The sequence below is a fragment of the Anthonomus grandis genome, chromosome 8, assembly GCF_022605725.1.
Source record: "Anthonomus grandis grandis chromosome 8, icAntGran1.3, whole genome shotgun sequence".
NCBI lineage: Eukaryota > Metazoa > Arthropoda > Insecta > Coleoptera > Curculionidae > Anthonomus > Anthonomus grandis.
This window is the reverse complement of record NC_065553.1, coordinates 15,356,664-15,370,672: the sequence shown is the minus strand read 5'-3', so window position 1 is coordinate 15,370,672 and position 14,009 is coordinate 15,356,664. Positions and strand designations below refer to the sequence as shown.

At 31.1% G+C, this 14,009-nt stretch overlaps 1 protein-coding gene across 4 annotated transcripts in view; it reads right to left on the bottom strand.

Moving 5' to 3' along the window:
• LOC126739261 (adenylate cyclase type 2) overlaps nt 1-14,009 on the bottom strand; it is a 169,617-nt gene that overhangs the window by 94,886 nt on the left and 60,722 nt on the right. The window contains exon 1 of one of the 4 annotated variants that reach the window (XM_050444855.1): nt 570-688. The exons of the other annotated variants lie outside the window; for them this stretch is intronic. Within the exon in view, the coding sequence (XP_050300812.1) occupies nt 570 (1 nt within the window). The 5' untranslated portion in view covers nt 571-688. Of the gene's footprint in view, nt 1-569; nt 689-14,009 lie in introns of those variants that run through there. 4 annotated transcript variants of the gene reach the window in all.

Sequence of the window (14,009 nt, the reverse complement as noted above, 5' to 3'; positions counted from 1 at the left end):
TTTTTCGAAAGTCTCCAATCTTCTATTCCTTTTGATCCTTCAATGCGTGTTAAACAGACGAAAAATAAAATCATTACGCGTTCTTATTTTATTATTTATGTTATTCTCGAAAATTTATATTTCCAAGGCAATTGCGCATGTCGGCATTAAATTTCTTAAACAAGGATATTGAACAAGTTTAAAAATGCAGCTTATTTTCGATACATTTAATTAACACATTCTTATTAGAAACTAGCAGCTTATTAAAAACAAAAATCACATCTAAGATAGTACTTATATTTGCCGTTACTCTGGGATGTTCTTCAATTAGTATAGTTTTCGAAAAGTCTAGTAAGTCGATTCTAAAGATTTATTAAGTTAATATTATAATTTACCGACATTAAAACTTCATCTACAGCCGGGTAAAGACATGAAAATATATTATAAAAATTAACACTTAACACAATCAAATTTAGTGTTGGTGGCTTATAAGAAACACAGAATCCATAATATTTATTATCCAGTCTAATTTTAAAAATAATATATTCCCGTTGTGCATTAATATTAAAATTAAAAGATATGAAACCTACTTTATAGGTAGATCTAATATGAGCTGTCATACCTCCCCACAATGCACCAGTGTAATGTCCCAGAATAATCTTTTTCAGAAATCTGTGTCTCGGATAACAAAAAAACCTTAAAATTATGTTTCTTGATCATACTACCTAAAATAAAATAGAAAATAGAAAAGTTTAAATTCTTTAAAATGCGTTCATAATATGCGAGAAATATACAGGTTGGAGAATGCATAATTATGCATAGAGAGGAGCTTAAAAGCGAAATAGGAAAACGCGTATTCATAAATAAAATTAACTCCTAAAAATAAACTTAACAAAAGTTAATTTTTTAAATAAAAGGCTTTAACAGACCTCTTTTTTTGACTTAACGATAAGTTGATCTATCTTAAGATCGTTTCGTACTTTCAAAAGAGTTTTTGGTCTCATGGAATTGGACCATTGAACAATTTTCTCGATCAAGTTCTCTAAATGTGTTGGCTTACCAAATTCGTGTTTGTAAAAAGTCTCCTTAAGCTAACTCCAAAAATTAAAGTCATTTGGGGACAAATCTGGAGGTCTAGGAGGCTATTTAATTTCGCCAGTCGCAATAATAAGATGATTAGGAAAAATATTTGTTAAAAATTCTTTTACCATAGCTGCATTGTGAAAAGGATAGAAATCTTAGGTAAACACATTAGGACAGGTAAAATTGACCGATGCCAAGTCTAATTCATGGAGGTTTTCAATGTTAGAAAGTACTTGGTTTTGCAGCAATTTAAGGTATTTTTGAACGTTTAAAAAATGGTCAATAAAAAATTACCCTATAATATGGTCGCTTAAAATATCAGCTCATATACATACATACATACATACATAAATAGATACTAAGTACGGAATTGAAAACTGCTATGCTCATGTTACCGATACCAAGATCGAACAACAGAAGAATCATATGTTTCCCATGTAATGAAAGAAAAATATTTTAAATTTATATATTTTGTAAAGAAAAATTATGCTTATTTGGTTTTACCATAATGGTTTCCCAACATTTTATTCGTCGTCACTGGTCTTTAGGAAATATTTCCTGAGCTTTGGAACATTTGAAACATTAGCACCTATATTTTTTTTGACAGTTTTATGATCCATACCCAGTACCTCCTCCAATACTTATAATTGCACTTCTTCCAACCCTCTCAAAGATCATAGAACGCCTGGCTAAAAAAAGGTTTTTGTCATTTTTGTTTAAATATAATATCTTAACCCCTTATTAGTTTGGATTTCTGAGCAAAAAATGCATTAACGATGTATGTTCTTCCTATTTAACAGCGTTTATTCAAATATCAACAAAAATTACTTAACAGCAACAATTTTCTGTGACTTTTCAAAGGCTTTCGATTGCGTAAACCACATTATTTTAATTAACAAATTGCAGCACTATGAATTCAGAGTGAGAACCCTTCAATGGTTTAAGTCATATTTGTCAAACAGAAGTCAACTATACGTCAAGATCTTCTTGTAAACCAATTGAATGTGGGGTACCTCAAGGTTCCGTTTTGATCCTACGCTCTTTCTGCTGTTTATAAATGACCTGGCCAGCCTGAACATAAGCGGAAAAATCTGTCTTTTTGCTGATGATACTAGCTTCACTTGGAGCAATCCGAATGCAATGGCACTACATACAACAATTTCCAACGACTTGGTCTTTATTAAATCGTGGTGCGATTCCAATCTTTTATGCCTAAATCTCTCAAAAACTAAAGTCTTATCATATAAAACGACCATTCCTCCATTTATTCTAAACAATACCAGTTTGGAAGTTGTTGAGTCTGTCAAGTTCTTGGGTCTTGTTGTGGACTGCTCTTTGAAATGGGATTTGCACATAAATACTTTATCTAAAAAACTAAGCTCGGCATGTTTTGCCATAAGATAAATCTCAAGAAATTAGGCTTTTTCACGGCCAAAACAGTTTATTATGCTCTTTTTGAGTCACATCTTCGTTACGCCCTTCCATTCTGGGGTACATGCTGCAAGACCCAATTTGAGCGTATATTTAAACTTCAAAAGAGAGCGCTTCGCTACTTATTAGGACTTAATAGTAGAGCTCACTGCCAAGTAAATTTTATAAAATATAAGATCCTTACTCTTCCCTTGTTATTTATATTTGAATCTATCTGCCTTATCCGCAAACATGTGTCGAAGATTCCAGAAAGACCATCCCACAGCTATTCACTAAGGAACGTTGATCATAATCTTCATCTGCCAATTCCACGGTCGAAATTAGTAAAGAACTCTATACTTTATGCAGCCATAAAAATGCACAACCATCTGCCTTCCGTAATAAAATCGATGACTACTTTTAGTTGTTTTCGCAATGCCCTAAAATCTTTACTACTGCAAAAAGCCCTTTATAGAGTAGAATACTTTTTTAATATTTCCTTTTAAAACACACACACTGGCGTTATTAGCTACCTATTGTTTGCAAAATGTTTGCCTGCTTTTTATTGTATGTTTTTTTTTGAGACTAAGGCTTTTGACAATTTTATACATATAATTGTGTGTATATTTGCATATAAAAATTATTTTATTTATGTATTTCGACCAAATTGTAAAATTTGATAATTTGTACAGTATTTTTTTTGTTATGTACCTATTTACTTTGTGTGTATTTTGTCTGAGTATTTTTTTATGTTTATTTGTTTATATTTGTATTATTTTTTTTTTATTTAGCTTTGTCGGTAAAATGTAAATTTTCTGACAATAAAGCATTTTGATTGATTAATCGTGTTGATTTTACTTCTAGGGCGCTACAAACCTACTTAACATTATTTTTTCTCAAGGAATCGATCTATTTTCAAATGTAATTAAAATCCCAAATTAAACACCTTCGGAAAGAGTATAAATAGCCATAATAAGTAAAAAAAAATAACGCTTTAAAGAGTTAAAAATGAGCAGTTACCCAACAAAATGAGATAACATTGCTATTAGAACTATTAGGGTAATATTCAAATTAACAAATACCTATCGGACAACCGTAGAGAGCTGCTGTGGTGTTGCTATTATTGTGGACGATGCGTAATCTTCAATTCCCCAACCTGTATAATTTGCAGCAGATATGTCCTATATATTGAGGCATTGAGGCATATGTCGCAAATCGAAGTCTTAATTAAATGTAAAATGTAATTAAATGAAAAAAAGGAATCTAATCAAATAATCGCATTCTTATTACAATAATAAATTATAATTTTGTATTATTCTCCTTTTATTAAATATAAATGTGTCGTAGCAGATATATCTTGTATACACCCCAATGTTTCAAATTTAAAACGAATCCTTAATCAAATGTTTAATGTATCTATATAAAAAAAACCTATTCCAACATTCGCATGCTTATTACATTAATAAATTATAATTTTGTCTTGTTTTCCCTCGCTTAAAACTTTTCCTGCTGTTTCAACTTCTTTCGCATGAAACGATAAAACACAAAAATAAGTTGCCTACGGGCAAGTTCGTGATATAAACGATGGTATTTCTCCTATAAAATCCAGTCGGGGTCCAGCAAATTTAGGCCATGCTCGTAAAAAAAATGAAATTATTTAACTTTTGCTGACTCCTTAAATCTGGTTTTTTGAGAAAATGTCTGGGAAAACGTTATTATTATATATAAAATTTACTACGAAAAAGCTTTTGGGGCTTTAATCACCTTTGGGTATATTTTTTTAGGATAAAATTTGGTAGATAATATTTATTTTATTAATATTTTTATAGGTGGAGGTATAAATAGCTATATATATTTACAACAAGAATTTTTCCCAGTATTTAGGTAAAACTGTAATATTCATTATTTATGTATGAAGGGTGCAAAATGATCCTTTTTTATGACTGAGAATTTTTACGCGTAACATAGTGCGTAACAAAATCAAAAAATATATAAGCAGTCAAGAACTCTTTTGAGTTTCTTTTAAAATAATTTTATTACGTACTTCCTTGTATAGAAGAAGCATGTTAAAAAATAAAAAAATTATAAATTCATATTATCCGTAGTTTAAAAGACTGAGTAGCTCGCGGCTAGACTTCCTTATTTTCAATTTTACTTATTGTTTCCTATTCTTTATTAAACAAAGTTATATAAAATCATAAAAGAAAATGCTTATTTAATAAAGTATACCTTTATTTTAATAAAAATAAATAATAATAATATATTTTCGGGCATGGCTTCTCAATTTTTTAATTTTTTTTTTATAATAAAACTTATTTAAATCTATAATAGTGTATATAAAATCATCATAATATTTCAAATATGTATGTGCAAAAAAATATTAAATATTAATATGAAAAGCAAATTTCCTTTCTGATCGTACTAACAGTGTAAAAGAAAATCAAAATTTATATAACATTGTGCGGATTTGAACCTGGAAAATCCGTTGACCTCTATACCAAAATATAATTGTTGTTCAAAAGATATGCCCACATTAGCGAACATTTCAGGCGTTATTCACTGGCATTCGATTCGACAAAGTTCGACAATTCTATTTTAAAGATCTTCAAGGAAGTCAGACTTTGTGGCAAAGACTTTGGCTTTTAGATGAAAAAATCCAAAGGGGTAAGGTCGGGAGATCTAGCAGGCTATTCTACGGTACCTCTAATCCATTGTTCAGGAAACACATCGTTCAAAAACTTACAAACAGCAACAGCATCATGTTGTTCGTTTGTTAGAAGGTTGTCATCTGGTTCAAGTAACTCAGTTATTCTGGGATTGATGGCGCCCTGCAGATGTTCTAATTAATTTTCAGTATTAAGATTTATTTTAATAATAAAAGGCCCAACAATATGATCTCCCAGGATGCCAGCCTATACATTAAGTTTTTGAGGTCGCTGCGTATGTGTTTCTCGAAATAAATGAAAATTTGTGTCACTCCAGTATCGGAGTCATTTAAAGTATTCACACAATTGTACACAATGGGGCAACACTACATTATGCTGCTGCTGTTTGTAATTTTTTGAACAACGTATTTCCTGAACGATGGATTTGTTTTTTTTTTCAACTTTACTCATATTTCTTGGCAACGATTTGATTCAATTAAAAAAAATAGGGCTATGTAGAGAATAAAATTACCCTTAGATCAAGGCATCAGTCGATCTCTATTTCCATTTCACAAAAATTGTAAGCTGTTTGTGGTTTCTCAATTTATCTTATAAATGGTAAAACTATCATTTTCTTCACATTTCATAAGCCTCCCTTCTCGTTTGGCATCTTCGATTTTTCTTTTGATTATTTCATTTATTGCTCTATATTTAGCCATATTATATTTGTTTTTAGCTTACTTCAAGTAAGTTAAGAATATCCTCTATCATCCATTCTGTTTTGCCTTTCCTACTGCTTTTAGATTTTTATTTTTTAGTGTCACAATAGCGTTTTTTATACGGTATATGACGTATCAATTTTGAAGGGATCTTGACGAATTAGCAGATTTCAAGGATTTTATTTATTTGATATTGCGTTTTTTACAAAACAACTCGACTGTTGAGTTTTTCTTCTATCTATAACTGGCTTATTGCATGACTGTATACTACTGTATCACTATAAGTATAGTGAACATGTTGACAGAAATCCACCATTTCTGAGCTCGATCATTACTAAGCCGAATTTGTTAGCAGATTTCTTCACCTCTCCTTGTCCAACTTTGGTATTCAAATTATGATAATTTAATGGCTTTTCATATTTTTTATACCGTTCCTAGATCTTTGTAGATCAATTGAGTTTCTTTATAACTGCAATAAAATTGATGCTTTAGACCTTTTGGGTGAATTACATTTTTTTGTACCTCCTATACACACAAGAAGGTCAGTTCAATTTTATCTTGAGAATACCCGTAACAACTTGAGCAGAAATGCTCCTTTATACCGAGCCTGTTTATGGTTTAACACACTAAATAGTGAGAATAACATTGACCTTTTTAATGACTCTACAGCTGTTTTTAAACAAAAAGTTCTTCTGCAGCATAAATTATTGGTTCTCAATTGATTACAGTTAATTCATTAGAATTCTTGATTTGATCAGTATTAAGTGGGCTGGAGGTGTTTTCGGTGCTTTGGGCCAGTTTCAGGGTCAGTTTTTTTATTTCTATTGTACTATTTATAATTGCTTTTGGGTGAGTTTACTCTTGTTATATGCATAGTTTGTTTAAGTTTGGTAGTTGTATTTTTTTTGTTCCCATATTACTCATAATTGTCTTTTGTATTGGGATTTTCCTGTTGGACAATAAATGAATAAATTAATTACTTTTATCTAAAGTTGGAGTTAAGCCTATAAAAAGTTAACCATTATAACTAAAATGGCCTTGAGATTAAGTAATATGACACTGTCATGTTCTGGTCTGCTACAGGCAAGAACTCAATAAATCCATTTTGGTTGAAATGCTAGGTATCACCACAAAGAATCCAAACGGTGATATAGATGGATATAAAAAAGTCAAAAATCGAGCAAACTTTGTTACTTTTAAGCAAATGTACAAGTTGGGGAATTGACCATTACGCAACACTGCTTCCTCTCGTCAATAAGCAGACGTCTTCAGTCGTCTGATAGGTATTTCCTAATTCTACTTTTTACAGATTAACAATAATAATAAAAACGGCAAGCCTCATTTTGCTGTGTGACCCTGCACTGTTTAATTTTAAAGCAATTCTATTTTTTTAAAATTTATTATGGCTATTTATTATACTTCTTCCGGAAAAGCTCAATTATTAAATGGTTTTATAAAGGCAATTCGGTAATAAAATATAGGGATTTGTTAAGTTAGTAAGATAATAAAAGTGTTGGAAAGGAACTAAGGTACGGACCATAAAACTGTTTCCAGTATTTAGAAAAAACATAGGTAAAAATGTTTATTTATTGAATAATTAACATTTTAAGATTACGATTCTATGTGGGTTGTATGTAAAGCCTGCATCAGAAAAATATTTTTGAAATGCTTGAACTTTCACGTAATATTTTACGAAATTTTATTGCAAATCAAACCCCCATCAAAGTCAGACGCTTACTAACATCGTTCTGAAAAATCGACTTTATAAGAAGCAGAGCGCATGCACGCGTGCGAGTTGCCACATTTCGCCTTTAAGCACTTCTCTCTGCGTAATAATCAGTTCTCCAACCTGTATATTAGTACTAGACACATGCATGATATAATACTAAACAAACCCAATAAAAACGTAAAAAGAAATCGTGTGACGCAAAACAAGAACGTTTTGCTTTAATTAACCGTATTTTATTTAAGAATTTATACGACTCTGACTCTACATGCGGCATTAGCGTGCCCTTGAACCAATTTAGTTCTATTCGCAGCTTTTAGTGTTACGATTATTTACCTGAGATTTTAGGGCTGATTCCGCTGACTGATAACGATACCGACGAAGGGCAAGTTAAGAATTTAAGTTGTTTTCACCCTGAAGATAACGAAAATGGAGTATAGGTAGGAAATAGGTTTTTTTGTGGCTTAGGGATAATCTAATTTTACACAAAGAAATCTTAGGGTGAAAAGGCTAAAAGAGCTGGATTATTGCTTTTTTGTTAGGGATATTTCTTTGCCTCTTGTTTCTATGCTTAGAGGCTTTGTTAAATAAATACAGGCCGGTCCAGGTAAAAGGTCATTAATAAGGGTAAATAAATTGTTGAAAAAGATCTCAGGAGTTAAGCTATAGATGAAAAATTTTTAAGGGTGGTTTTTTTGTTCTTAAATAAACAGAAAATGTCATAATTGAATTTTCTTTGTAAAATAAAGGTATTAAGCTTCTCTCAAACAAAAATATAGCTTCGACAGTTTTAAAAATATTAATTCTCGACTTTTTTCTCGGATATTTTCTCGGTTTGAAAAGAACGTTTTAAGTCAACACCTATTAAACCACTGCTAAGATATTCTTTAACAAATTTTAAGTCATTGATTAAAGAAAACTAGTGGTTTAGCCCGGTTTCGAATCGACATACCTTAATCTTAAATTACTGCTCCTCTTATGGAGCAATTTTTCACAATTACTCTTATGTGCTCTGTTGGAATCAATATAAATGCATGAATTGGTCTGCAAATGGTTGGCGTCTGACAGAAAGTAAACTTGCCTTTTCTACTAGAGGCTAGAGTTAAATTTACTTCATTAACAAATCCTAGGAAGAATCCCAAGTATTACTAATATTTACTCAGATACTCAAAACAGAAAACTAAGACAAGTACAGACTGTGACGGGTACTCTAAACATAATGCAAGCATGCCAAGTATTCTTTAGAAGTATATGGCATAACCCTGGAAGGAGACCAACTTAACAGCAACTAACAAAACAGTGTATGTTCACACAGATTGCAGACAAGCAGTTCTTTTGTTGTCTAGACCACGCCTCAAATTAGAGCAATGCCTCTGCACAGTAGAAGTTTCGTCTAAAAATAAATTAGGAGTTAGGTGGACACAACCACACAGGGTAAGGTAAGGATAAAGTAATCAGATCGCCGGTTCTCATCAACCGAAGCCTTTCATTAGTCTGACTTTGACAAACATTAAAGAGCTAATTAACTTTAGAGATTAAATTTAGACATATTCCGCAAGCATTTTAGAAAATGGCTGTAATTTGTCTAAAGATCTCCTTAGTTATCAGGATAAATCGAAGATAATTTGCAAATTGTTTCTAACTAGAAAGAAACTAGTCCTGGTACCAGGTAACTTTACTAGTCACTGCCAGTTCAGTAGCTATCTATTGAAATCTAAGCTTAACACGAGCCATGACAAGTAAAGTGAGGCATGCAACCACGAAGACAAGACAATGAAGCACATATTTTGCAACTGATCTGATTTTTTAGTGAATTCCAACCATCTCTTGGAGAGATCAGGGGATCTCCTAAGAGGTTGCTTTTGTAAAAGCACACAACGTGCTTAGTAAGTCTTGAGTGGACCAGTGTTCGTACCACCCGCTGGACTTTACAGATACAAGCCAATAAGAAATAAAAATAGTGGTCAAACTGATTAAATTACTGCTAAGTGTCTTTTTTGCTACATTTAAATCAATAAAGGAAGAAAATAAAAGCTTGTTTTGAGTCGACACTGCTAATAAACACTGCTGAGATTATCTTTTTTATTATTTTTAAATCAATGAAAGAAGTAAACAGTGATGATTTAAGCTCATTTGCAGTAGACTAATTAACTAAATCCATACAGAGATTGTTTTTTTGGAATTATATTTAACCTTATTAGATAAAAAAATAGTAGTTAGTAGACTCAGGCCTCAAAAAAATTGTAAACAGTCTTTAAAATACTTAATCTATGATTTAATTTATTTCATGAATTTCTAATGTGACGGCCAGTAGGTAAGCTTCCTTAAATTGAAACCATATTTACAGAAATATATGTAAACACTGTCTCAGTTTCGCTTAACCAAGTTTTTGTTTTTTCTTCACTGTATAATTAGCGCAAAAGAATATGTTTTTTAGGCACCATTTTTATTTTTTTAAAAACCGTTGGTTGATATATGTATATAAAATAAATGAATTTCATTTGATTAATAATTTTTGTTTTTATTTCATCTTCAATTTCTGTTAAACTTAAATGTACATAATGAATTTAGATAAATTTAAAAAAAATATTTCTAATTTGCAAGAATTTTGGAAATTTAATAAGGGGGCTCTTCCCTAATTTTAAAAGATCTATCCAAATTTAAATCCTTTTGGGAATTTATTTAGTTAAATTTTTTTTCGTAGCATAAAATCTTTGTTTTACCAATTTGTTGACTCTTATGGCAAATAAATTACTTTTTGAATTCGATCTAATCAAAGTTTACAGAGGGAGCCGAGTAATAAACATAAAGCAACATTTTATGTTTTGTGTACAGCATCAAAAATGTAGTTTCTTATTTGATAACACGTGAAGATTTGGAAAGACTTTATACTAAAATTCATGTTAATAAAAATTTCTCTACGAGAAAATTGCCTATATCTTCTGGGATATTCTGTACATATTTACCATTCTAAAAGTCATGTAATACATACAATGCTTTTATTTCAAAACGATCCACCCTTAATAACTTTTTTAAAACAAAAAAAAAACACGTCAAATTAGATATACAGGGGGATGTTTAATTATGCATTTACTGAAGTTCTGTTAACCACCTCCTCACCTCCAGCAAATGGGAACCCCAATCGTGTGATACATCATAGTAAGGAGCGTAAAGTTCTCTATTCAACGGTACCAAAAAAAAATGAAATCGGTAAATGTGTAAGCAAATAGTTAGCGAAAATGTCTAGAAATAATGAATATTTTATTTACGCCAAACTTTGGTATGTCAAATGGCTACCCCATGGTGTGATACATTATTTTAAAGGGCATTCATTATGCTATCAATGGTTGTAAAAAAAATAAAATTGATTGACCAAGAAGCAATTAAAGTGTAAATCGCTAGGGAAGAAAAACAAATTTAATTAGTTTAACAAATTTATTTTATTAAATGTTCAAAATGCGCGCCGTAATTAGCTTCTTACGAACATTGGCAAAGGTCTGCCCGCTAATTTCTCTGCAGGTTTTATAAACTTTGCTTTTTAAGTAGCCCCAAAGAAAAAAGTCTAGTGGGGTTAGGTCCGGAGACCGCGCAGGTCATTCGATTGCACCACGTCTGCCAATCCACTTTTCTCGAAAAGTTTCATCAAGCCACTCTCGAACTACCAATGTGTAGTGCGCGGGAGCTCCATCCTGCTGAAAATGTATATTATTTTTATTCAATAATATAGCACCCTGTTGATCTACTTGATTTTCCATAGATTGGATGATGGAAGGGTATATTGCATTTTCTAAAAGGTTTAAATAAATTTCGCCAGTCAAATTTTCTTCCAAAAAAAAATTGCCCGATTATTTCATTCCCATAAATTCCTGCCCAAACATAAATTTTTTGGGGATATTGGCTATGGCCTTCCCGAAAAACATGCGGATTTTCATTATCCCAGTATCTACAGTTATGTCTGTTCACCAGGCCATTTAAAAAAAAGATCGATTCGTCACTGAAGCAAATGTTCTTCAATAAATGGGGATCGTCGTCAATTCGCTGGCACATCACAAAATTGAATTCTCCTATCAAAATCATCTCCGAGTTCATGAAGAATATGAATTTTAAAAGGGAAGGAAGTTATTTTTTTTTTTAAACTTTATGTACGGAACCGGTGAAAATATTTGTTAGTTTTGCGGCCTTTGGTATAGACAAAGTTGGATCCATAGCAAATTGTCCTAGTACTTCAACTTGGCATGCTTCATCGACAACTCTATTTTCATATTGTTTCTTATTGCAAATCGATCCCGTCTTTTCAAATGTTCGTATCAATTCTAATACGTATTTAAGGCTCACGTTTTTATCTTGATACCTTTCATTAAATGCTCTCGCGGTTCTGCGGGCACACCGATCTTGAGCTCCATAAAGGAAAATTATTTCTATTCTTTCGGCTAGCGTATACACCATTTTATTAACTCACTGTTTTAACTAAAATTGAAAAATGGCACGCGTCAAACTGACAGTTTTAACAATAATAAATCGCCTGCTTTTTAAACGCCGTAAAAATGTAAGGTATTGCATTGTTTTTTTGTACCTATTAGGTAGGTTTCGCAAAAAATATAAGTGAAATAAATACACATACAAAGTTATAAAACTGCAAAGATTTTTGCAAAAAATTTGAAGACACTCTTTTTTCTCGCAAATAACGGTACACATTATTTACTTAAAAAAATAAATAATTTGCTTGAACTAAATGTACTGTTTGTTACCACACATTTTAACTTCTAAATTGCTTGTATTTTTGTTTGATGATCTATTATAAAAAATGTAAGAATTTTAAAATGATGTAGGTACCACACTAAAAGTATTCATTTAAAAGACCAAAGTTTGGCGTAAATAAAATATTCATTATTTCTAGACATTTTCGCTAACTATTTGCTTACACATTTACCGATTTAATTTTTTTTGGTACCGTTGAATAGAGAATTTTATGCTCCTTACTATGATGTATCATACGATGGGGGTTCCCATTTGACATATTAAAGTGAGGTTAGCTGGAGGTGAGGAGGTGATTGACAGAACTTCAGTAAATGCATAATTAAACGCCCTCCTGTATATCTAATTTGACGTGTTTTTTTTTTTTTTTTTTAAGAAAGTTATTAAGGGTGGATCGTTTTGAAATGAAAGCACTGTATACATAATACGTATATTTGGCAACACTGATAGATCTGCAAGAACTGAATATAGCTAAAATTATTCCAGTCTTGATGAAAGCAGCTACATCGCATTTCGTTACTAGTTTTCCAAAGTACTTTCAGAAAGAAACTTTCAAAAGTCATATAGATAATTGTAAATTGTATACTCTCTTTTTGACAAAAATGAATATTGTTTTTTTTTTTAAAGCAATATCCTTGGAACAACTGTTGACTTGAACGGATTACTGGTGAATTAGACAAGCAGTTTGTAGTACTGGTTTTCAAAAAGCCTTCGATACCATGAACCTTATTTTATTATTATAGATGAAAAAAATCTTAAAGAATGAGATCTGATATACTCAAAGTTGGGAAACAGAAATAAATAGTGTCATCAGAAAAATAGTTTCTTTTATAAGTGCGTTAAAAAAAACTCGCATCAATTTAAGTTTGTTTAAGTTCAACAGTTATATTGAACCACATCCTTGGTATCTAATTTGATATTAAGGTAAGACAAGTGAATATCTGTTCGAAAAATTACAAAGACTCCAAAATAAGGCAATAAAGACCATATTTTCGGTAAATACAAGAACAACTAAAACAATTTAAAAAATATAACATAATAATTATATACATAATAATTATTATAAAACTAGTGTTAAGAGCCTTAATGCCATTTATGTTAGATTTATTTTAGGGTCTGCAATAGGCTGCTATCAAAAAAAGAAATATAACTAAAATACAGCCCTAATATTATTTTATCCTCTTTTTTTCCTTCTCTCTTTATATACCCTCTCACGCTCAACTCCAAAACAAAATTAATTTATCCTTGAGAAAAAAACTCCGATCATTTTCAACATATTCGCCAATAATCAAATTCCAAAAGGGTCCATTTTTATAGATAACATTCTTGCCCCTTAGGTCTTTTGTTCGCATTTATTAAATTTTTCGGCCAAATATCCTTTATTATCAGTCTGTTGCTAGAAACCGTGACCGTTCAAGGTTTATATTATTTTTGAATTCGTTCGTTACTTACCCGACGTGATTTTAAGCAAGTTGCTTTAATAGTTTTACTTGTTTTTGTCGTATGTGTGCGGGTGTCATATTTCGTAGGTGATGAAAATATTTTGAAATGAAGTTATTGAGTCATTAGGTGTGAATGAGTTTCATATCGTCATAAAGGATGTTAAATTAATTAAAAGTAGCTATTATGGGTTTAGAGAGAGAGAGAAAAAAATACAAAATATCTATATAAATTTTAAATAGATGTGTCGCG